At 36.7% G+C, this 26,702-nt stretch overlaps 1 protein-coding gene across 5 annotated transcripts; it reads left to right on the forward strand.

Moving 5' to 3' along the window:
* Nucleotides 1–218: 218 nt before the first annotated feature.
* LOC127969992 (AN1-type zinc finger protein 4-like) lies at nt 219–25,777 on the forward strand. 5 transcript variants are annotated; one of them, XM_052572154.1, is made up of 11 exons: nt 221–649; nt 1,125–1,415; nt 14,390–14,465; nt 15,129–15,196; nt 16,739–16,928; nt 19,188–19,335; nt 19,791–20,843; nt 21,167–21,212; nt 23,001–23,118; nt 24,733–24,871; nt 25,324–25,777. In XM_052572154.1, exons 2-10 carry the CDS (start codon nt 1,232–1,234, stop codon nt 24,866–24,868), a joined length of 2,019 nt encoding a protein of 672 aa, XP_052428114.1. In that variant the 5' UTR covers nt 221–649; nt 1,125–1,231; the 3' UTR covers nt 24,869–24,871; nt 25,324–25,777. The 5 variants fall into 5 exon arrangements, 4 of the variants coding, with proteins under 4 accessions (XP_052428116.1, XP_052428114.1, XP_052428113.1 ...); XM_052572155.1 differs by having other exon boundaries at nt 241–349; nt 595–649; nt 24,733–25,777; XM_052572156.1 differs by having other exon boundaries at nt 220–349; nt 24,733–25,777.
* The last annotated feature ends 925 nt before the right edge of the window (nt 25,778–26,702 follow it).

Here is a 26,702-nt window from a genome sequence, read left to right on the forward strand (position 1 = left end):
GACCATGCCATTGCTAACCATTTAATGTAGAAAATGTAAAATCTTCAAGCCTTTCTATGTTATGCACTGAAAATGCAACAAGATACAGTCACAAATTGTTGTTTGACGCTGCCAGGGTGACCGAGGTAACATCCGGGAGATGGAAGGGGAGGTCCCGCCCACTTTGCATTTCCATTGGACGAGTGGTTCTCTTTTTCTCCAACCGCTAATGTCATTCGGTCTCCTCACTGTCAATCAAGAACATCACAGTAGGCTGCCTCCTTTTCAGGTTTTTGTATTCTGTTTTAATGGGGCCTTTGAGTCGCATAACGTCGAAACAAAAGCAGTTTCCGTGGCTCGAAAAGATAAGGTAACGTATTGACGTACAGAAACGGGAAATATGTTATAGGATTTAGAAAGCATCAGCGGCATCCGCGAGTACTTCGACGGGCTGCCTGTGCCGCTTTGCTAAAGCAGCTAGCGGCTACAATACAATTAAAACACCGTTTATTGCCAGTTTCTGTCAGATAACAGTTCAGAGACTGGGGGGTCGGTCGGTTTTACCTTTTGGGTTAACTATCTAGTTTTTGGGTTGTGTTGTTGGTGTAAAATCAGCCAGGACTCTCTCAGATCCAGCTGTCCCACCCTGCAGATCTCTGATGCTGTCAAGGTAAGATGATAAATCCGTGTAACTGTTAATGAACGACTATTTTAAAAGTCTATAACCTAGCTAGTCCACTAGACTGTTGGATACTTCACATATTAGTCGACCTTTGGGGAAAATAAGTTGGAAAAGCGTCGTTTGTAGCTTTAAAACACTTGTTTTATTGTTGTTTAGACTAATTGTAAATAAACATTCTGATAACGTCCATTAACTTTCAGCACAACCCAGATCAGCGTTGATCAACAGAAGAGATAGCTAAAAAAAGTAATAATAATAATTATTATTAATAAGCGATGTTATAAATAAGTATTAATAAGTATTATTTATCGTTATATGTAGTAATAAGCACAGTACATTTTTGAATTTCCTCTTCAATGTACTAAACAAGTTGAATTAATTAATGTCTACATATAATACTCATTTTCAAATTCACGTAATAACACTTTTTATATGCTAATTCACTGATTCTGATTCTCCACAGCCCCAAGCTCCACGCATGATGCGTTTGTACTGGCCACATCTCAGCCCTCACTCCTCCACCTTGGGCAGGGTTCACTGTCGTCTCATCCTGAGCTGTCCTTTGCAATAATGACTGACAAGAGGAACCCACCGTTTTTCAATGATGGCAATGTAGGTGTGCTGCACTACAAGCTGCCCTTCAGCGAGACCATGGAGCTGTTCATTGAGACCCTGACAGGGACCTGCTTCCAGCTGCGTGTCTCTCCGTTTGAACAGGTCGTCTCAGTCAAGGCCAAGATTCAGAGATTGGAGGGTATGTGTCCTCTCGTGACTTGGTACACAGCACACAGTAATGAAATAATTATGACATGATTACGCACGTCAAGTGCCACATTTATTCTTAAATAATTAACCATTAAACAGGCTGAGCTCATATTTAGTAAGAGGTTATGAGGAACATTTCAGCTTTGAAAAAAATCATTGATCAGATTGAGTCTTTACGTGATTAAAAATGGTGAACATGTAGAACATCTAAAAATATAAATATTCCCCACATGTACAGACATTTGACACTATTAAAACTTAGTTTAAGGTGTTACTGTCCTTACAAAATGCTACTGTTACACTACAGTAAAAAAGTTGCTCACCAAAGGCTGCACTTATTTGATAAAAAAATATAAAAAAGCAATATTGTTACAATTTGGAATACCTTTTTAAACATATTTTAAACAGAATTTTCAATGGTGATTTATTTGTGCAAGAAACATTTCTTCTTTTGATTAATGTGACGTTTGTTGCCAATTGTTTCAGAATTCTTTGATTACTAGAAAGTTCAAAAGAACCGCATTTGAAATAGAAATCTTTTGTAAAATTATAAATATTTTTACTGTCACTTTGATGAATTTCTATCAACCAAGATTTGAATGGTATTGTTGGTTTGACCAGCAACTTCAAATATGATGGTCATTTTCATATAATTGTCTTTCTATTATAATGACCTATTCTAATGATTTTGGTTACTGGTTATTATTATGCATTACATTATAAACACACATTCTATTCATCTTAAACAATCTTTATCTATTTTAGTCCTCATCTCTGTTATGCTAAATGGAAACATTGGTTCATTGTAATAACAAAATGCACCTTAATTACTCTCTGCTGATTTGATAGTGATTTAGGACTATTTTAATGAGACATTAAATATCCATCATTAGTTTTGAAGATGGCTTTATTCCCTGTAGTCCGGGTCTGATGTTTTCATTCAGATTAAGAGCTTCAGAAGAAATTGAGTTGTTTATTAACATCCAGCATGCTCAGTAATTGCACTTGTTTAACAGATCCGCCCTTGCAATTACAGATAAAACATATGTCTTACCAGTTTAACACATGAGCAATCAAAAAAAAGAGATGAGAATAAATTGCTTCTCTCCTTCCCCATCAAAGCTGCCATTGATATTACCCAGTAGCTAAAAATCATCATGTGGCATGGTTGAAAGAATAAAAGCAGCTTTGTTAGAATGAAAGGTGTTCGTATTCTTTGAATGAACAGGTTTTTATTTATTTGGGGGGCACAGCTATATGTAGTTTGAAACATTAAGATGAAAATGAGGACTGAGGGTGCTTCATTTGTGAGTCTGATTGACGCAGTGCACTTCACTGATAAGTGTGAAATGAACGAGACAGGAAAAGCATTAGTTGAAAACCCAGATGGGACGTTGTCAGTCCAGACAGCTGTTGGGTCTTTAAGCATGCCAGTCTCAAGAGCAGACAGGTTTCCTCCCAGGAACATTTGAATGTGTAAGACAGCACCCAGTTCACCAGGTCTGACACTTTCCTGCAGGAGTTAGCTTTATTAAAGATGACTTTATCCACCCTGTGGATTACAGGTGATGAATGGCCTAGTTGTAGTTCGGCTATTCTGGCTAAACTTAGATTCTCAGATACACGTCTTTGCATCTGGAGCTGAACTTGATGCCCCCTTCCAGGAATCAGACTAGTTGCGGGGAGAAGTATGAGATGGATATGTTGAGGTAATACACATTTAAATATGAAATGTTTTAAATTTCTGTTTCAGATTATGTTTAAGATTACGCACTTGCTGACTGTGTATACTTTAAAAAGCATGTCTCTAAACAATGGGCAGACCAAACACACTAACAGCTCTGTCTCACACTTCTGTTTAGAAAACTACCCCTTCTAGGAACAGATACCAGTTTTGTGTTGCATAGGTGCATTCTGGTGTCTTATTGCACTTTACACCTGATAAAGGTACGTCTGTTTGCTTAATCACAGCCCAGTGCAGACGTGTGAAAAATGTAAGTGGTACACCTGGTCATTATATCCAAATGCAATGTCTTACAAATGAACAACCATAATGACCTTGAAAAGGGTTTAATGGCAATTTTAAACTTTGAGATGCTTTGTGGTGTTGTATTTTTTGACCACTGCTAGATATAAAGCTGATATGATTGTTGGTTTATTTATTGTACACAGGGGGGCAGATCTGAGTCATATATGTTCTGCTTATGATGGCTTATGAGTCGCCCTGATCTGCATTTTTACAGAATTGATTCATTTGTTTCAGTATATTAATGGTTCATTGTTCTTTGGTTAAATAAGTTCTTTGGTTAAATAAGCTGCTTATTTGTGTATTAAATATTTCTGTTCAACAGGGAGCGTGGTCTTCAAAATGGCTTCATTCTAATTGGTCAGATGAGATGAACCTTTGGTTGCAGAACAACATAGCAAAATAGTTAGGACAGCATTACTAGACGAGTCTTTAAAACATTTCTTAGCTAGAATTAGCCAAGATTAACTTAAACTTAAAATCCCTTGATGGGTTCTGTCTCACTTACCAGCCATGGAAAAATAGGAGCCCGCATACTTCTCATTTAACCTGGCCCTTAAAACAAACCCAGTGAAATTTACAATAACAGAAACATCAGAGAGAAATTAATAGAAATATATTTTATTGAGCATTGCGTTAGTTCAGGCAGGCCACGTTAGTCACACTTGCATCAGCCAACAGTTGGCTGTTCCTGACGTGTGCCAATCCAGTGTCGACACCCATCACATGCGGTCTATTTAAATTCCCATTCTTCAGCGTCTCTTCCATTGCATCGCTGCTTGCAATTTACTCCCTCCTCCAACCCCAACTCCACCAACTGAACCTGTAATCCGATATAACTTTGTTCTTACTTTACAGTCACTTCATTGGAAGCAATCTCCATCAAGTTTCGTTTCCAACTCATGTAGTTGTGAATTGTATGTATGTATACATATTATGGATCTGTTCTGTACCCCAAGGGGGTTTATCTTGCTGCTCTCCCCACTCTGTCCAAGCATGGCTGCATGGACAGACGTGTGGAGTGTTGCTCAGAACATAATCATACCACCAGCACTAACTGTATGCAATATAATTGTCATGAATATACTTGACAGAAGTAGTCCTGATTGAACAGTTATTTTTGATCAATGTTATACAATACAATACAAGTTTATCTGTATAGCACATTTAAAAACAACTGGTGTTGGCCAAAGTGCTTTACAAGGCTAAAAGAAACAAGACAATAATGACAGCATAGCATTTAAGCACTAGAGAAACAATAAAAGTAAGATTAAAATAAAATAGGGAAGAAAAGATAGAATCAAAAGATATTAATGGCAAAATGAGTCAAGGGATATTGAAATCCACAGAAAAAATGTATGTTTTCAGGGCGGATTTAAAAGTTGAAAAGGTTTGGGTGGATCTGATGTAGGCTGGAAGGCTATTTCATAACTTAGGATCGATGACTGCAAATGCGAGATCACCCGTTTTCAAGTCTAGTTCTAACAACATATAGTAAATCAGAGTCCCTAGATCTAAGTGATCTAGACTGAGAAAGCAGATGCAGTAGTTCAGATGGTGCCTGGTTCCGTAAAGACTTAAAAACAAAAAACAAAATTTTAAAATCAATTCTTTCTAAATTGTATTTGATGGGTAGCCAATGAAATTAAATCAGAACCCGTGTGATGTGATCACTTTTATGCTTCCCTTTGAGGAGCAGGGCTGCGGCATATTGAACTAACTGTAAGCGTGTGACACATGTCTGAGTGGCACCAATGTACAATAGTCTAGTCGAGATGTTACAAATGCATGCATAACTTTTGCTAAAAGACAAAGATGATAGAAACAAGACCTAACTACAGAACATATCTGCTTATCAAGTTTAAGACCGTTATCAAGCAAAACCCCCAGATTCCGAATGCAGGTGGTACTGTAAGGTTACAGAGTATTGAGATCAACAACATGAATGCTGTGATCATTTGAACCAAAACAAGATAATTTCAGTCTTACTCGCATTAAAACTCAAAAAATTACTAGCAAGCCAGAGTTTCAGTTCTTCTAAGCAGTCTTATATACGCTTAAAGGCAAGCTTATCGTCATGCTTTATAGGCAGATAAATTTGTGTGTCTTCAGCGTACAGATGAAAAGATATCCCATATCTAGATTAAACAGAACCCAAAGGTTGCTTGTAGAGATTAAACCGTTCCGGACCAAGAATAGAGCCCTGAGGGACACCAGAACAACAGAACTGTTTATCAGAGGAAGAACTGTGCCCGAGGCAGACAGAGTAACTTCTGTTTGTCAAATATAAATAAACTATTTAACAAGTGAACTAATATTTTTATTCAGCAAGGACACATTAAATGATCATAAGTTACAGTAAACACATTTATGATGTTACTAAAGATAGGTAATTCAACAGTTAATAGTCTAATTCAACTGAAAAATGTATCATGGTTTGCACAGAAATATTTAGCATTACAACTGATTATAACAAGAAATGTTTGTTGAGCAACGAATCAGCATATTAGACTGGTTTCTGAAGGATCATGTGACATTGAAGACTGAAGCTGAAAATTCAGCGTTGCCATCAAAGCAATACATTCTATATTAAATATATTAAAATTAAAAACATGATTTTACATTGTAATAACATTTTACAATAATACAGTTTTTAATGTATTTTCAGTCTAATAATTGCAGCCTTGGTGGATGTAAGATACTTTTTTTCAAAAACATGAAAAAACATCTTACTGACTTCAAATGTTGGTGAAATCATTTAAATCTCAAAGGAATACATTACTAAGAAGTGGAAGGTCAATCATCATGTACTCAGCCTTGCATTCTTCAAACCCGCACAACTTTATAATTCCTAAAGTTGGGATGGAAGCTGTCAGGCTTTTAGAAGAGCAAAAGATCACCATAAAGTATGAAGATAGCTGTCCCAAGTTTTTTGTGTGTGTGTGCAATTATATCCCTAAAATCTCAGGCCAGTACATTTAAATACATCAGGACACATAATAGCACGTTTTTGTGGGTTTCCTGATCATTGCACCAGATTTACAGTTTTCGTCCTAATCCTTGTTTAGTTAGTTTTTCCCTCCACCATGTGAAGGAGTGGATGCCGATTTGCCATATCCTTCATACTGATATTAATTATTTTATTACATGATTTCTTGTTTGACTATTAATCAAGTTATAGCAAGAGTGAAATGTGTAACCTTATGTGTGCTGTATTTCTTTTCCTCAAGATTAATGTCCACATATTATGTGTGTGTATCCAACCGTAATGATAAGACACTCGCCAGTGCTAGAAAGCCTTGAATTTTAGATAAGTTCTCTGTGTACATGTGTTAGTATCTGTCTGTACAGGGAGAAGCTCAGACAGTCCCAGGACAAACGATCAACTGCAGGTGTCCAGCATATCAGATATACGTCTTTGGAGAGTTTTATCTAGGTTTTGGAACCAATCAGAATTTTGTTGACTCATGTATTGACGCAATTAGTATCCTCTGTCAGGGTATAACTGTGGTTGATTTTGTATTGTACTGGGGCGCGGCCTGCGAACTCCTTCGAGAGTGTTGAAGCTGACTTCTGCTGATGAAATTGCAAACTATTTTCTTCAAGTAAAATTATTATTATTAATTGAACTCATCTCTGAGTCCTGGTCTTCATTGCGACATATCTGGTCCTTGGGTTTTAACTGTATATTCCCCTACAGTTAATGGTGGAGGATCGGCGGGCAATAGTTCTTTGGTGACATCCCTGATCAATCATCAAACCAAGGTAGGAAAGATTTTAGATTTAATATTATTGGTTAGGGACTGTCTGTAAGTGGAGGGGGTCGAGAGAAGGAGGAACGATAGACTCACTCAGACGTGAGGGGGTAGACACCAGCTCCAGGTTGGAGTAAGGTAAATTGGTGTCACAATATACCTGTAAATAAGTAACCTTGTGAGTATAAGGGGTACAAGTACACATCGGTAGGTCTTGATATAAGATATTTAGAGATGTGTACAGTTACAGAGGGAACAGGTGCACACCTATAGGTCTTAGAGAGAGACGTAAAAATTTGTTTCTAGGTGTGCACAGTCCAGGGGAGGACAAAAACGCATTCTTAACAGGCATGTGAACCCGTAAAGGGCAGTGCTGGGTCAAGCACCGAGGGACAAGGGACACGTAGGGCCGTAAATAGGCAGTGCTGGGTCAAGCACAGAGAGCCGAAAAGCACGAGAGGCCATAAAGGGCAGTGCATTTACGGCCAGGGAAGCCAAAGTAGGGGTATGGGAAATCCCGAGAAGAATGTAAGACGCTAGACGGGGGTTCTAGTCGTATCTCGCTCTTCCAACTCTCGATCACCCACCATTACAGACAGGGGCGCCCCGAGCTTAGAAATAGGCCAGGTCAGTGGTTAGGGAAAAGAGTATCCAAAATTAGTGTTTAAAAATAAATAGTGATAATTCATATGTGCACCTATAAAAATATAGGGATATATGCAAAGGGAAAGTATTGATTGATCTGGGATGCCTCAGGAACAACCCCAAAAGAGCTAAAATGTAGTTTTCATGACCCTGATTGGATTGGACCAGTATATGGAAATTCTGGAATATACTTTGTAATTTCATCACGCAGAAGTCAAGTGCTGTTGGTAAGATCGCCGCCTCAATATGTTTTTGGTTTATGATAGAAATATGACTGACAAATTAGGTAACCTGGTAAGCCCTGATAGAAATAATGAAACAGAAGAGAGCAAATGCTGTAAACAGTTTGGCTCTGAAGCTCTGACTTAAAAAATATTCTCTGAATTCATTGAAAGAATGGTCAGTCTGAGCTTTGATTCTGATTGGAAAGTTAAAACTAAAAAATTTATTGGCTTTAAACAAAGACAGAACCAGAGAAATAAACATTTATAAATGTATGTGCCGATTTGTTAAAAATAATCCCCGAAGTAACTGAGTGCTATATAATTGTTGAAAGTCCTGACAAGGAATACTGAACAGAATTCTGGGTTAGTGAAAAAAAAACAACTGAAGGCACACAAATTGGCAGTGGCATTTTGGAAAAACTTAGAAGCTTATGTTTTGCTTTAAAAAAGATAAAATTACTTTGACTACAATGAAGCCGTTGTTTTATCTCATGCTGGCCCCCACCATGACTCTGGCTTAAGCTTTAAAAGTACCAGAGACATGTTCTGAGTAAAAAAAAAAAAAATGTAATTCCTATATTTACTAATGTTTGGCCAAAAGAGTAATTTTATTGTTGGATTGCAAAATTGTAGTCACGCAGCATCATAAAAAAAAGAAAAAAGAAGAGAAAAGAAAATTATTTTTTGTTTATGAGATGATAAAGTTGTAAACAAGTAACATAAACGGGGGTTTCAAAGTAACTTTGAAGACAGCATGCTAGCAAGACCCAAAGTAATATACCTGGGTCAGATAACCTCTGACAGATTTAAAACCAATGTTGAAATTCAGAAGCCATGGCCAGAATTAAGTGAATGGATAAATACAAGTTGATGTAAAAGTAATGACAATGACTGCAAAGAACTTTGAGAAACATTTGAGTTGCGAAAATAAAGTAAAAATACAAATATAAAGATGTTTATTTTTAAAATGCATATAATTTCTGACAAGTTTTAAACTGGGCTAGAGTAAAATGATAGTACGATGAAATTGTTAAAAATGAATGAAAATGCATTGTTACGAGTCCTGAATCCCTCAGAGTTCTCTCTCTCTCATTCAAAGTAAGCTAAAATGCCGTTATCTGAGCTTGTGTTTAAGTGATAAGATATTTATAGTACAGCACAGTGTTTCAGTCAAATCATAGGCAGAGATGCTAAAGGACATGCTAAAAAGAGTTCAGATTTAATGCATTAAGAGGGCAATTGGTAGTTAAATGTTCAACTGCCCAATGCATGTAAGAAATAAGAGATTATAAAAATAATGAATAACAATTTAGGAGCAATTGTTGAAGAGACATGAGGTCTTTAAAATCATAATACAGACCCTGAGCTATAGATGTAATAATTTTGAATAGTTAAACAGTTGTATTGCTATATGTTCTATGACCAGTAACTTATCTGTCTTATTTTTAGTCTCCACCATCATACAGGGCCTGATGGCTGCAGCTACAGAAGCAACAGAAAATTACAATGAATGGACGGGTGTGAAAAATAAATTCACTGAGTAATCTCAGCATGATAGTTTGGAGGTATCCAATTGAGTTTAGCGATTAAATATTAGTTTGATTAACCTTTTTCAATGTTTTAACACTAGTAGGTGCTGTCAATGGCTCTCATGGTTCTTGAGTGCACCTTTCCTAAGCTGCAGGAAATACTGGATTCTGGAAGAAGACTGTCGAGGATGTTGCAACGGGAAAGAGTGGTTACCAGTGTGCATGAGGTGATTTCTCAATGACGGGTAAGATCCTCTTCTGGCCAATAGGGGACAACCTAAGGCAGGGGGTCACCGCCACTGGGCACCTGCCCTGAAGGGAGGTGTTATATGTGAGATGGTAGTGGAGTTGAGCGGATGCTTGATAGGCCTAGAGCATCATTAAGAGGGGAACTGTATGAAGTACAGCAATCTGCCTCAAAATGTGAGCTCCTCCAGACCTGATCACCAGCAACCGCATTCCTTGACTGATTGTTGTGACAAGCGTCCACAACTTGATGCAACTATGCCAGGGGATCAGACCCTGAGGACAAGGAGCTTATTTATAAAAAGTTAATGGCAATGGGCTTTCAAGAACCATCTGAGACCATGTGATGACAGCCATTATTTTGAGACAAAAATTTCTTATGAGGCTAAAATGATATTGAACTAATATGTCTATATCATAGTCTTTACTCATGCAGGTCATTAGGAATGACACAAGATGATAACAAGATATGGTGGTGGCTAAAAATGAAGACTGCTTCTGCTTAATCAAGAGATGGTTTAGATAACAAAGGTTAAGGGAATTAAGCATGTAAGGTAAAAATAATTTTAAAGAAATGTTCCTAGCATTATGTATTTTATACAGTTTAAACTGAGATTTTAGATCTAGAAACTTTGACATTTTTAACTTATTTGAATAATTTAGGGTTATATGTTGTAATGAATTTTATATTATAGTCTAAGTTAAAGTTTGGCAAAAATTGTCAAAATAAATAAATAAATAATATTTTGCACAGTAAGAGAGAGAGAGAGAGAGTGCTTGAGTGGAGGCCGGGATAGTGCTCTTCTTCTATTATTGGCCTGCTAAGAAAGAGTAACCAAAACAGAGCAATAATTTTAAGACCAAAACAACCCAGCTGATTTTTCTCAAAATAAAAATCATTAATGAACAGGCAAACTTTGAGATTAGATAAGAGATTAGGTACAAACTTGGTAAAATGCACAGACAATGTTTGAGTTTAAATCCTTCCGATTTAATACCAAAAGGAAAACCTTAAATATGAGCTGTTAAAATATAAATGTGTTAAGTATGTGCATGCATGAGGATGGCTATATATATATTATTGGGGGACAATTCTGTTCCTGTTTTGTTTCAATTGAGTCAGTAACCTCTGGAATGAGTGTTTTATCATTACAGATGTGTTAAGTGAAATTACTTTACAGAAGTCGGTAATTCTGAGTGAAACTAATGAAAAGACAATGCCGAACATGGGACGAGCTTTAAGTGGATTGGTTATCCAGCTCTGTCTGCTACTGGTAATAATGACTTGTTTTGTCTTTTATAATACTGATTTAAATCACTCTCTGGATTAATATGTTAAAGAGTGTTTATATGATTGGATTTGTGAAATTTAAGTTTGCCGTCCAAAATGGGTTTAAAATCCATGCCTAAATTTAAATGAGGGTCTAAATTTTAACAAGTTAACACTTTGTTGTTTGAATGGTGAAGGTAAATATTTTAGACTTGACGGCAGAAAAACAGTGACAGATTGGCTACGTCACTAACCAAATTATCCAGAGAGCACCCTCACATAAAGAAGCCTGGTGGGAAAACAAAGGAGTGAATCCTGCTTGTGTAATATAGTGCAAAAGCTTTATGTAGTGGTTTATGTAGAACAGAGATAAGTTGAACAAAAACGTGTGGATAGCCCCTTAATGGAGGAATACCATAACAAAAGGTTTGAATTAATTGAAATAGCACAGCAAAATAAATAAATAAATAAATAAATTTTGTTTGAACAAAACAATTGTAATAGGCTCTATGGAGCTGCTTATGAACACCTGGTCAAGTCAAATCAAATTAATATTGTGAACACTGACAGGGCTTTTTGATAATGTATACTGTTTCAATACAGATTTACAGAAACTGAGGATGTCTCTTTAATAAATATTTGGGCGTTTAGAACTAAGTAATAGTATTGTTCATTTAGTAATAGTATTGGGAAATCTGTGTGCTCTTTTTCAGTTTATAATAATTTTGAGTAAATAAATATCACTGCCAAATGACAAACATTAACAAGGGTTTTAAAGACATTGATCACGTAGCTGATGTGTAAGCATTTCTAACTGACAAAACAGTGAGAACTAAATTGACTTAATACGAGGTATTGAGGATTTGCTTCTGAATGTGTCATTAATATAGTCTGAGTACAGTAATATGGTATGATAATTGACAAGACTTACATTAAAAAAAAAAAAAAAAAGGGTAATAATAAGGCAATGAGTATGGTTAACAGTAATGTCATGGTATAAAATAAAATACATGCATGACAATAAGTGGATAGGTTAGTTGTATTTTAAAAGTTAGACACTTCGATACTTAAAATGTATTTTTAACCAAATGTTGTTAACAATGACAAGTTTATGGTTCATGTATGTGTAAACAGCATGTGAACTATGATGACTGCAACTGGATTCGTGGCGAAAGTAAAACTTAATAAAAGGGCTATTAAGTAATAAACTAGGAACTGCTCTAGGTTTTCGAGGAAATAATGATTATGATTATTTTTATTTTTATTTTTATAGATGGCTCAATATTGATCTTACTTATTTTTGGTTTGTTTATTTTTGTGTTTTTAACACCAAGTTTGGAATGAAAGGGTAAAATAGATAATCAATCTCTATAATTGTACCATTGATGGGGAAAATTATAGATTTTCATAAAATAAGGGTATCTTTACTGGGATTTAGGTTATAAGCAATGTCTGTATTTGGTATCTGTGAGGTGACTGAGGGTCTGACATATGTCAGAAATGCAATAACAGTGGTTATTCATTTAGCCCGGCTTCCAGAGAATAATATATATACGTTTATTGTAATGAGTTTATTTTAAGATATGACCAAATTAACTAAAATTAATCATAGTTGTATAAAACATGCTAAAAGAAAACAAATAAGGCAAATATCCTTCTTAAGGGTTAAAAAAAAATGAATTGGTTATAGTGTATGCGGTTTTCTTTAATGATTTGTTAAATCTGGTTAATGAATATGAAAATTTAGTCTTAAGGCTGTTGGATAAATGTTTGGTTTTAGAGGGTAAGTGTGAAGTAGCTGTAGTAGGAAGAGAGGTATTTACAAAGATATGTTGATGAAAGTATATATGGATGGAGGACACTTTTCCAGGTAGAGGGACACACAGAATAATTCACTGGAAAAGACATTATGTGAAGAAAGACTAGTGCAAGTGGCGATATTGTGGGATTAAGTAAGTAGATTAATGTATATGGGAAGTAAGAATGATTATGGGAAGTATTTTGTACAAAATAATGTGTTTATTACTAGAAATGTCAGCCAGTACCAGAGATCTTAAGTATATGCACCTGCTTAAGTTGACAAACAGCCTGCATTCTTACCATGCATCACAACTACACCTGACCTCATTTATTAGACCAGATGTGGGGTATTAGACCCCACATTGATCTAAAACGGGGGACTGAAGGAGTGGATGCCGATTTGCCATATCCTTCATACTGATATTAATTATTTTATTACATGATTTCTTGTTTGACTATTAATCAAGTTATAGCAAGAGTGAAATGTGTAACCTTATGTGTGCTGTATTTCTTTTCCTCAAGATTAATGTCCACATATTATGTGTGTGTATCCAACCGTAATGATAAGACACTCGCCAGTGCTAGAAAGCCTTGAATTTTAGATAAGTTCTCTGTGTACATGTGTTAGTATCTGTCTGTACAGGGAGAAGCTCAGACAGTCCCAGGACAAACGATCAACTGCAGGTGTCCAGCATATCAGATATACGTCTTTGGAGAGTTTTATCTAGGTTTTGGAACCAATCAGAATTTTGTTGACTCATGTATTGACGCAATTAGTATCCTCTGTCAGGGTATAACTGTGGTTGATTTTGTATTGTACTGGGGCGCGGCCTGCGAACTCCTTCGAGAGTGTTGAAGCTGACTTCTGCTGATGAAATTGCAAACTATTTTCTTCAAGTAAAATTATTATTATTAATTGAACTCATCTCTGAGTCCTGGTCTTCATTGCGACATATCTGGTCCTTGGGTTTTAACTGTATATTCCCCTACACATGACACATACAGATTCTGTACTGAGCTAAAAGCCCAATTTGGATATCTTTATTTTTAGTTATCTTTGAAATCTGTGCCTTTTAAAAATAATCCAAACCATTTTGTAAAGTGAGTGAAAGTTATGAAGGTCACTGGACATTGATTTTTTTTTACTGCTCATAGGATGTCAAAGGCCAGGTTTTATTTCCTCTGCTTCTTTTTTTCTTTCTGTACGCTTTCTATTTCCCTCCAATGATTGCAGTTCAGAAACACTCCATTTGGTCAACCATTTACTGTGGTCAAATGCAGTAAATGCATTCACCTTATGTTCCTGTTATTCTCGAGTTACTTCTTTGTTTGTTCTTTTGTCTGATATGCTTTTAGAAAATCGATAATGCTCTGACTGAACCTGTGCATGTGGTTGAATGTTTAGTTTAGTTTGCATAATTAAAAGAAGGTTATATATATTCATTTTATGACATTTCTTCATTCACAGGCATCCCGGTCTCTCAGCAGCATTTGATATGGAATGGTATGGAGCTTGAAGATGAGTACTGCTTGCATGATTACAGGTGAATTTTGTTTTTTTAATTTACAAAGCCGGATGCAGGAAGTTATATTATGGGAAGTAAGCTTAACTTCCACATTATGTTGCTTTGAAATCTTTTTTTTTTTCTTTTGTGGAACAAAAACAGATGTCCAAGCTGTTTCTTCCCATATTGTGATCAGGGGCTCATCAGCAGCATAGTCAAGTATCAAAAAAGTAGTTTATAATATGACTCTTGCTCTATATTTGATGACTTCTGAAGCCATAAGATTGCTTTGTATGAAGAATAGAGTGATATTTAGGTTGTTATTCTTGGAAAACCTGTACCCCATGGTTCTTAAATCTAATTTGCACTTGAGCAGCTTGGACGTTCTTCAGAAAACATCTTTTTATGTTCCGTGAAAGGAAGGAAATCATTTGAAAGGTTTTGGGGAAGTGAGTAAATAAAGACAGCGTTTGCATTTTGGGTGAGCTGTTTCTTTAAAGGCAGTCAGGCTGGCTCAGTCTGGAGGTCACAGATGGTGGATTTGTCATGAATTCTTGTCAGTTAATGTTCCACATGGAGGATTTCTGGGAAGATATTGTGGGGCTGGATGGCACTCATTTTGCTTCACATGCAAATATTTCTAAAGGCAGAACTGTATAGTGGTGGTTTCGAGTTTGAGTTTTCTTGTGGTTGTGTTTTCAGCATCACAGAGGGCTGCACTCTCAAGCTGGTTCTCGCCATGAGAGGAGGGCCTGTAAACACCAGACGAGGTGCGTTTTCTCCACCGACTGGGATTGTCACTGTTGAAAATGTTAAACCTGTCATTCTGAACCCCAGGTTAATTTAATCCTGGAATATCTTGGTCCTTATTTCACAGTGTTTATACTTTACCCTGGGATAGTAATTCATCCTGAGTGCTTTAGAAAACCCTATTTTTATCTTATTAACATGATCTTAGGAGTGCAGCAAGCAGTATGTTTAAGACTTGCTTGTTTGTCTGTAAAAATGTCATCATAGGTCTGCTCTGTTTGTCTTAACTCTATAAAGCTGTAGGTATTCTATTGGATACATGGCATCTTTTCTAAGGTATCTACATCATTAACATGATCAGGACGTACCATAAAACTCTCTACCCCCCAGTGGGTTATTTATGCTCCTCAAGAAGTAGAAGGACTTTTAAAAGTTGCAATGTAATTAACGTAGCAATAGATAATTTATTTCCTGTCATGGCTTACGTCTTGAATGAAAAAGAAAAAAAATGTTTGGGTTGGGACCTGGTTCAGTCCATCAGTTGTTGATTTGATGGAGGCAGGTCTGAACACAAGCTTGCAGTCAATTGTTAGAAAAAGGCAGGTTTAAATGTACTAAAGGATTGGAGAAGTCCGGCATACTTCACCAGAGACAAGTTTGTTGGAGGATCAATTTTTATGAAAGTATATCAAATAAAATAAACAATTTGATGATTAAAATAAAAAAATGAAAGAAAAAAAACATATGCGTGGATATGTTGTTGAATACTATTTTGAGCATAAAGATAAAAATGGATATTTCCAATAAAATTTACATTTCATGTTATAATATAATTTCCAAAATGTTTTGTCTCCGTTATAAAGTCTCCGTTGGCATTGAAAAATGAAAAGTTTCCTTTGCCAGCACAAAAGATTTTAATAAATATTAAAGATTGTAAATACATTACATTTTTGAACAAAAAATACATAAAGTCTGATGTATCTAATGTGGTACATTAAAAATACCCGTGCCAAATATGTTTAGTACATTTTGTGTGTGTGTGTGTGTATATGTATGTGTGTGTGTGTGTATATATATATATATATATATATATATATATATATATATATATATATATATATATATATATATATATATATTTCTGATTTCTATTAGATTTTTCTTTCAAGGGTAAATGTTTTGGAAATATTATAAAGTCTATTCAGTGCTCCAGTTAATGTGCTTGCCAATGCTCTTAGACGCTGAAATGAAATGCAACACATGGAAGTTTCTGCGACTGTACAAACCACATTAATATTTAATGAGAGAACCACTGCGACGGTTTATGATTGGCTGTGGAAAGTCTTGAGTGCTACTGCAATAAAGGGCTGCAACAATTCAGTGCAAGCTGGAATTGTTGCAACTTTCTAATCCCTCCTATGTGACATTATGCATTGGTTTTGAGGTCAAGGAGAAAAAAAAGTTGCTCATTACCATTCCAGGAAGTGTGCAGGGACACAGTTAGTTACCAGTCTGATATTGATTAGTATGACCTGCATCCTGTTTCTTCTCATTACCTGCAGTGACAGTGACGGATGACTCTGTGAGGGATATCACTGACTGCCTTGGTGCAGGGAGAGAGGAGATGTGGGAAAAGTCTCTGCCTAATAAACAGGTCACCTTCCTGGTGTACCGTGAGGGAGATCAGCTCAATATCTTCCGCGTGGTGGATAGAGGAGATGGAACTCTCACACCTGTGTCTGAATCATTGAGGTCAGTTCAAAGAAGAGAAATAACTTGCCAAGAGGAACAACTCCGTTCACACACTGCACTCTGGTTTCCTTTTTTAGAAGGAAGCAGATGATTGTACAGTTTTCGTGTGTCATCTTGTTTAGCCAATGAAGACATGCATTAGCATTTACTGACAAGCTTAACAGTCTGTAACATCTGCATCATTGTCATCACCAAACGGAAGTAAAAAAAAAAATAAAATAAAAATGATTTCCATAAATTATGTAAATTAAAAATAATTTGCCTTTGACCTCATATAACCACAAATACACTAATTATTTACTAAGTGTTGAATGTAATTTTAACAAATGTTAATTAATATGAGTTCTAACAAACATTGCAAGTCGGCAAACACCCAGAACACTCTTGCAACACTCTTGCAACTAAGTTGTTAACATAAGTATGTTTGCAATTCTATTTTGACACAGAATAACACACTTCATCTTTCTAATATTTCGATTTTAATGGGTCGACTGATATGTGACGCATACAACCTCTTCATCAGAAACTAAACTTGGTTAACCATCTGCAGAATGTTATACAGAGAAAATGAAACCAATAAGGGCTTCCTTCCTTTGTTTTAAAAGTTTGTTTTTCTTTTTTTTTTTTTTACATATTTTTATTGAAAGACATTGGCTATAACAATAACATTTCCAAAACAAAAACATTTTATATATATTTTAACTATCTTCCCTCTCCCACCCACAGCATCCAAAAAAAAAAAAAAAACCTGTTACACAGGAATAGTTATTATACAAAGGCTAAGACAGACATGTCCACATATTTTCAAATAAGCACATCATATACACAAATCAATCAGTGGAGTGAGAGGTATCTGATATTGCCTGTATTGATATTTGGTTATTTTCCAGAAAATGTATAAAAAGATCCCATATTTTATGGTAATCTCTTAGTTTGCCCTTTATACTGTAGGTTATTCTTTCCAATGCAATACAATGTGACAGATCTTTTAACCAATGATCAATAGATGGACCTTCTATGTTCTTCCAGTAGAATGCTACTAAACGTCTTGCAATAACGAGACAAATGTCAATCATTTTAGTGTGATAACCTGATAGTGATAGGCTTACAGGAATTAAACCCAAAGCACAAATTTCAGGGGTCGTTGGAATTAATTTTGAAATAATTGAAGAAATTAGTGCTGTCACTTTTTGCCAGAATGTCTTGATCACCTCACATTCCCAGATACAATGGAAGAATGTTCCCTTATGTTTTTGGCATTTAAGACAGGTATCTGGGATTCCCGGATTAAACCTGTTTAACTTTTCAGGGGTGACATATGTACGCATTACCCAGTTTTATTGGATCAGCCTAAATCTAGTGTTAATTGACAAATTCTGGGCTTTAGCACATATCTGGCTCCATTCTGAATCTGGAAGGTCATATTGCAAATCTATACCCCAAGCAATTCTTTTGGAATCAGATGATTCCTTAGAACTTTTTACAAATTTGCAATAAAACAGTGAGATTTGGTTTGTACCAAGTTCCTCATAAAACATAGCCTTTTCTAATTCTGTTAGTAGAGGTCTAGATAGTGAATGATTTTGCTTGACATTGATATAACTGCGAATTTGCAAATATTTAAAAAAGTGTTTCATTGGGATTCCAAATTTTTCATTAAGATCTTTAAAGGACATCAATGTATCTCCCTCAAACAAATCCCCAACCTTACGAATGCCCTTTAGTGCCCATTGTTTAAAGCCAGGGTCATTTTCTCCTGGTCTAAAGTCCCTATTGCCCCAAATAGGAGAGAAGTAGGAAAGAGTTGGGACTACTCCCAATGTGTGCTGAACATCATTCCATACTATCAAAGTATTTTTAACAAAGGGATTTTTGGTAGTCTTTTTTAGATTTTTATACAAATCAGAGTACAAAAACATATCCATCCCTATACCTTTAGCATCTATAGATTCTATTTCTACCCAGGGTAATTTTGGCTGTAAGGAAAACCAATAAGTGGCACAAGTCAAAAAGTTTGTTTTTCTAATCATTCGGGGGAACTGCAGTGCTGTATTCAGCAGGTTTTCCTTCATTAACCACAGACCATTCTGGTTAGATAAAACCTAATCATGAATCCCTGAGCCTTTTCAACAGCTGAGAGACGTTTCATAAAACAACTACTCAGTTTAAAGATTCAGTATGCCATTTATTCATTCAAGGAAAATGAACAGCACTGTTAAGCACAAATAATCGAAGAGTTCACCTATACATGGGTTTCAGCGGCGCCTCTGTACACAATGTGTACGCGGAGGAGGAGGAGGAAACCGAGAGTGGAGCTTCAGAACAGCAGACGCTGGAGAACTCCATCACAATGAGCAAGATGAAGCTGCTCAAGGCCAAGATGGAGAATATGAACCTTAACAAAAAGGTACAACAGAATAGACAGACTAGACATGCTCTTAATCTTTTTTTCATTCCTCCTTCGCATATTCGAACAAAATCCTGAAATGCATGGACCTCCTTACTGTCAACCACATCTGATTAAATTTGTCGGTGGAGCGCTATGGAAGTGCGCTCAGTTCTCCAGCTGGCTTGAGGGAGTGCCGCCCATCCCACACTGTGTCTGATTAACCGGCACAGTCATAACTACAAGCTCAGCAGATTGGCACATGAAGTTAATTATTCACACTCAACTATGCATAGGTGTCAGTAGACAAGTCTTAGTGGCAGATATTTGTTTTTCTATATCTAGGAAACCATTATTGTTATTGCTTACGCATTTCTCATACCACATATGTGATTTGGTCATATCGCCCACTTTTGATCATATCTGCCATAACTTTACTGTCTGTGCGGGTGATTGTTTTCTTGTGTCTTTGTCAGCCCAAGAAGACTGCCAAGTTAAAAGTCAGACCTCCAGTGGGTCCGCGGCCCTGCAGCGGTTCGCTCGGCTCTGCCCGACACCATCGAATGTTTCGCGTCCTTCCTCAGATAGGCCACGCTTCTCCAGCACATCTACCTCCGATCGGCGATCAGCAGCAGCCTGCAGTTTCATCCCCGGCTGCTGGTTCCTCCCGCCAACAAATCGCATCTCTCTCGAGTCTCACTTCCTCCAGCCATGCTTATCCTTCCTCTTCAGCTTCTGGCGTATATATGCTCCAGGCTGAGGAACCATGGGATAATCCAGTGCCCAGGAAGATCAGACTCCCTCCCAAAGTGTCCAGGCTGGATATGAGAGGGCCTAAAGTCATGCGAGACTGTGTGTACCCACCTGTATCGCTTCTGTCCAATTCTGGAGTTCAAGAGGAGGTCGATCTCCAGGGCGACAGACTAACGGTAGCCGAGAACTCAGCGGTGATAGAGCCGCCCAAAGCTGTACCCTTCAATCTTCCCGAGCCTCTGAGTCTGGACATATCCACTCAGCGAGAGCGAGGTTTGAACTCTATAACTGTCCCGGAACCCAACACTGCTGCTCCTCTTCTTTCCCAAGCCCTCAACTCGAACTGGCTGGCGTCCCAATCTGACCCTCTCACACCTCCTCAAATGCCACAGCACTTTGAATTTACAGGTTCCTCCAGTCCATCCCAAGCTCTCCTCAGAGCTAGCAACAGCCCGTCGGTTCCAGTCAGCTCCCCGTCACGGACCACATCTGTCTGTGGGCTCAAAGTCGATAAGCATTCGGAGGTGATTTCCAAAAGCGAGGCCCGAGACATCACGAAGATGGCTAATAAAGCAACTAAAGAGCCTCTGGGTTCAGTGAGCAACGCAGAGCTCCTAGCCTCCCTTGCAGGCGGTGGTGGTCAAGAGGCTCTGGCTGGTCCCTTTGCTCTGGGCAGGTTATGTGCCACAGCCGCCCCCCTACCAACTAACATCCATCTGTTGCAGAAAGACCTGCTGAGGAGGATCTCCCCCCTACAGAGAGCAGCCGGCCACACGGTGAGTTTGTAACCTTGACTTATGCTGCTGCTTTTACAGATCTGCTGTTTGTACAGCTTCAAAAACCTGATGTTCATTTGATCTCTGCGGGCTACAAGGAGAAACCGTATTTGCTTTAACTCAATATGACATGCGGATGCTGTCGTGCAAATTAGAGCTACTTCTAGATTGTGTGTCCTCTCACGAAAAGACGCTTGCTGCACATTATACACCGTGCAAGACAGATTACAAGTGCAATTCATTCGTTTTGGCATTTCGGCTAATGAGAAGAGTGTTGTGGCAATCTCACGAATGTTTTATCATACGAAATCTTGCCGTTGCAGCCGTCAAGCTCATCAGGCGGCCTCTCCAGTTCAGTAAAGAGATTAGGTGAGTGGCTTGACATAAACAGTGTGAAATGAAGCATTAAGAACACCATCTCACAGCGCTGGCCCGTATCAGAGAGACACTTTTTTTGTTTTTGAGAGTAATGTCATTCGTTTTGTCATACTTTCCACTCGCCACTGCTTTAAACATTTTTACACCTGTCTTACTCTGTAAATCTTTAAATCTACTGCTTTAATGTCATGCTGTACTTTGTGAAACTTTCAAGCTGCCTCCAGCCTAGTTCAGTGCTAGTGCCCAAGTTGGATTGAATCCGGAATCTTGATTAATGAAATATTTTGAATATTTAGATTTATTTTTTAATTCTTCGATTCAGAAAGGATGCAATACATTCTTCAGAAATGACAGCAAAGACCTTTGAAAAATGGCCATTAAAATGGCTATTTTAAATTATATTAGTACAATATTACTTACTATTTTGCTGTATTTGTGATAAAACAAATGCAGTCTTTTGACCATAAGATCCTTTTTTTCAAAAACAGGTAGAAAACCCCCCACTTTTAATTGTATTTGTGTTGAATTAAGCAACACTGTGATTTTACTTTGTCCTTTAAGATTATTAAAGAGGAAGTCATAAGATTAGTTGCATGATCCTTAAAACTGTATGAGAACAGTACACAGTGATTTGCTCATTTAAACACCAGTACTAGCAATGGCACAAGTTGCTCATTTTCAGTTAATCGATTCCCAGTTTCGATTAATTTGCTTCATTAATCTAACAGGTTCACAGAGATGTCTCTGTATGCCTTTATTACTCTATATTGCTATATTGGTGCATATAAATGAAAAAATATCACTTTTTTTCTTTTTTGGATTATTTAGTGAACAGCTATATGGAAAACAAGTATCTAATATTTTAGTTTTTAAAATATTAAACTAATTAATGCCAAAATAATGCATATATATATATATATATATATATATATATATATATATATATAGAATCCTGTCACAAATCTGGAAAATATGAAATTGTAGCTAAAGGTTTATTACATTTTGGGAACATTTTTCATCGGTCAAGCAGGCCGGGGTTTTAGCCAATGCCACACACTGTCCGATTTATTTGAATGCCCAATACTGCAAGCCAATCTAAAAAATATTTTCCAGGAGGTAGTTTGATGGGTGAGGACTGCAGGGCGGATCTGCACTGTCTCACAGGAGGTGTTGCATTTTAAATTAGGCTTGCAAGTAGAAAATATTCACTGTCATTACAGAGAATAACTGCTGACTGAAACCAAGAAAAGGGAAATGATCACCACAGCTCAGTTGCATAGATAAATATTCACACGATCACTTGTTTACAAAAGCATGCATGCAAAATTACTCACAAAAGAGAAGCACGTCTTCACTCAGACTCAGTGTGATGCTTGAAGAGACTGCCTGCATGATTGTGTACTTAAGAGCCTGGATGATGCTTTTGCAACAGGTGGTCCTGATATATTTGGGAAATGTTCCCTGTCATTTTACTGCCAGTGTTTCAGAGCGTCTGAATGTTCTGTCATATCTGAGATTGTCACTGGCTTGTAAATGCAACAGCGATGGCAAATAACAGAATAGATAGACCAGCAAGTACATGACTGGAAATCCAATCTCATGCCCCAGTGTCTGGCGTTTTTGTCACAATGTGTGTCTTTTCCTTGCTCTTTATTTGTGTGACTTGTGTAGAAATAAACAGGGAGGTTCAAGCACATGAATCTATATTTTATCGTCATTATAACTGTCTCTCTCGTTCTATTCCTGTGATTGTCTGTGTTTGTGGAAATGTTGGTTTAGGCACTCCAACACACCACTTGCCCCCTGTGAAGGTTCCCTCTGGAACAAAGAAAAAGAGTTCAAAGCACTGCTTCCTGTGTGGGAAGAAGACCGGGTTGGCCACCAGCTATGAATGCAGGTACAGCGCGCATCCCTCTGTAGGAGTTTTTCATTCTTTTACAACAAGGGAAGGTTTAATGTATATCTGTAATCTTAAAGGGAAGTATACACTTCATTTGGTGCATGGGCAGTGGTGTAAAATAGAGCTATTTCTGTTTGGAGATGACCGTAGTTCTGATATATGTCATGTGTCATTACTGATAACACCATCTGTGACTTTTCTCAGTTTCTCGTTCAGTTGTCTTGAAGCTTTGATCAAGGCAAAGTCTTATACGAAAAATCGGAAAATCGCTTTTCAAGTTGTCCAAATTAAGTTCTTAGCAATGCATATTACTAATAAAAAATTTAGTTTTAATATATTAACAGTAGGAAATTTACAAAATATCTTCATGCAACATGATATTTACTTGAAGAAATGAAGAAAAATCTATAATTTTGACCCATACAATGTATTTTTTGACTATTGTTACAAATACACCCCAGAGACTTAAGACTGCTTTTGTGGTCCAGGGTCCCATATAGCTCATATGTTTGGCTTATAGCTTAAACTGCTTGATTTTAATTTCTTGCCTAATGTTGGGTGTTAATGTTTTAAATTAGTTTGAAATGACACATTTCCTGCAGTAAATATTAGCATCTCTGATTTAATTGTAGTTTGCAAAAATGATACATCATTAATCTCTTAGCAGATTCGTTTGAACATTTATTGTCAATATAATGTAATGAATTTTCATTTAATTCACTTAATTTTTATTCTTGCTGAGCAAAAGCCTACTAAGTAGCACATCTATTTTATCAATAATAATATTAAACCAGTTATGTTGACTTTGACTATAAATTCCCCAGCACAATACAGTTATGAAAACACAGAGGAACAATGCAATTGGAATTACTTTCAGAAGCATTTGTTTTTCAGCTTATGAATATTTTAAAGAGCTTGAACGTTTAAGCGGCAGATGCCAAAGCCGCAGCGTGTTCTTACAGTATAATAGACATTTTTTTTTATCTGTTCATGTGCATGAGAATATAGCTATCTTGGTAATTATGATTATTGGTGTGAATGGGCCGCTGAAAATGATTCTTGAGCAGCAAATCAGTATATTAGGATGATTTCTGAAGAATCATGTGACACTGAAGCCTGGAATAATGACAAATTCATCTTTGCCGTCACAAAAAAATGATTACACTTTGAAATATATTCAGATAGAAAACAGCCATTTTAAATGTTAATATTCAGATATTTTATTTCACCATTTTACTACATTTTTATTAAATGCAGTCTAGAATTACTGTTAAAAAAAGGCAAGAATTGTTTTATAACAAAGTTACTTTCGTAACATAGGTTACACAAGATAAATAAGCCATGGTGAAAACAAGATGCTTCAGTGTGGGATGTTTAGAAACAATTCCATTTGGTCTCGCTGTGAGCTTTTTTCTGTCTAGTTTTCTAACAGCTTTAGTTCCATACTGAAAATCAATGGACATCCGGATTAATTTCAAACACCATCCATTTATTCAGTTCTGAGGAAGCAATTTGAGTGCACTTTCTCTCACACAGCTTAGAGGAAATATTGGTCAGGCAGCTGTCTGATTATTGCCGTTCTCATAAAGATATGTGTTATTTTTGTGTAAGGTGTGGCAACATCTTCTGTTCCATGCACCGCTACTCAGAAACCCACGACTGCACCTACGACTACAAAAGCGCAGGCCGACGCTTTCTACAGGAGACCAACCCCATCATAAATGCACCAAAGCTGCCCAAAATATGAAGGGTGAGAGGAAAAACAAAAACATGATATCCATCAGCTATTAAAAGAGAGAAAACCTTGATCACCAACCTGTGCTTTTATCACCATGTTTGCTTAAAAATAAAGTAGTGAAAAAAACAAAAGGGAAGAACAGTGCTCACTAATAAGCATTGCCTTGGGAAACACTCCTTTGTCTGCTGTCTATAAATGACTTCATGCTAAAAAAATAAAAATCTATAAAAAACCCTGCATGTAAATAGTTTCTAAAAACCTTTATATCATGCAAAAAAACTTTTAAAGTGAGTACAAACTTTTAAATGAGCAAAATACACAACTACGCGTAACTATTTACATAATTTTCTGTGTGTTTTACTTCTTTTTTTTTTTTTTTTTTTTTTTTTAAATAGAACCAACAATCACTTTTCATGACAAGTCTTGCAGAGATGCACTTTAGTAATGCTGAATATCTCTTGCAGAGATGGGGGTCTGTACGGGACGGGGGTGACCGTGTGCTTGAACTATGTGCCGTTTTGTCTTTTGTAAGTTTCCTATTAGAACTTTCTCATATTTCTGACCCATTACTCCCCTTTCCTTTCTAGAAGCACTCTACTGAACACTTCTTATCATGGAAAATGCCAAGCATATGTACACTCGTGTTATAACAAGACTGTTTAACCTAAGTTCACTTTGAGTATGAAGTATATAGGCTCTGCCGGCCGTACACACTACACTATGCAGTTTGACCATGTAGCATTCTAAAGCAACTTTATAAGGGCTTGGCATGATAAGATGTGAACAACTGACTGTTTGCCATGACGAACCATCCTTTTTGTATCTTAGTATTTGAAAAGCTGTTCAGAAGGCAGCAGCTGTTTGCATTTTACTGTAATTGTCAGGTGATGAACCTAATAAAATATCCTTGTTTCCTTTTGTTTTTGTTTTTTCTTCACTCTCTTGTACTGCATTCTATGATTCAACTGTATCTTTCAAGCCTTTTTAACATTGCATTTGGGTGTTTATGTTATTGTTTCAGTTGCTTCGTCATAACAGCACTGCTCTTTGGGATTCTAGGTACTAGAATGAGTATATTGATAGTCCTGTCTCAACATGTTATTTTTAGATGAGTGCATCCACCTCTGAATTGTTATGACTACACCTTTTATTTTTTTACTTTTTTTTTTACTGTAAATAGTATCAAAGAAATGGTCTAAAATTTCAGAGTTCGAGTCTTGAACTAAAGAGACTAGTTTATGCAGCCAACAGATGGTGTAAGAATGGTTCACACAGTGCTATATGAAAGGAAACGGCTGTTGCTCAAAATGGACAGAATGGTTTGTGCGGAAGCTTTTTAAATGCACAGTTTTATTGTACTGTACTGTGCCATTTCAATATGAATAACTTCTGTATTCTTCTATAGTATGTTACAGATCTTATTTTCCCATAAATATTTGTCATGTGTCCTTTAAGGAAACGTGTCTTTTAATACAAGAATATCAAGATTTTTATTTTTTTTTCCGCTAGTTTAGTTTTACAGATTTGATGACATATCCACACATAAATGTAATTGATTGCAGTGTCCAGACTGTTGTACTTTACGACTGTTTCATGCATGCACAATTCATAAACACAAGTATTATATAATAAACCAAAGCATGTTTAGACAATGCTCTGAGCACAGAATGTGCGGATAAAATGTGCAAACCCTTTCAAAGCATGACACAGCCTTTAGCTGTTTTCTCCCCTATCATTCATGACACATCATGATCATCTGTTGTGTTCCTCCAAATAAGACAAGGAGGAGCAGGGCACATCAAGCCCATCCCTGTACAATCAGGGCTCTTTCTTTCACAGTGAT

This window comes from Carassius gibelio, chromosome B13 (genome assembly GCF_023724105.1).
Source record: "Carassius gibelio isolate Cgi1373 ecotype wild population from Czech Republic chromosome B13, carGib1.2-hapl.c, whole genome shotgun sequence".
In the NCBI taxonomy this organism is placed as follows: Eukaryota; Metazoa; Chordata; class Actinopteri; order Cypriniformes; family Cyprinidae; genus Carassius; species Carassius gibelio.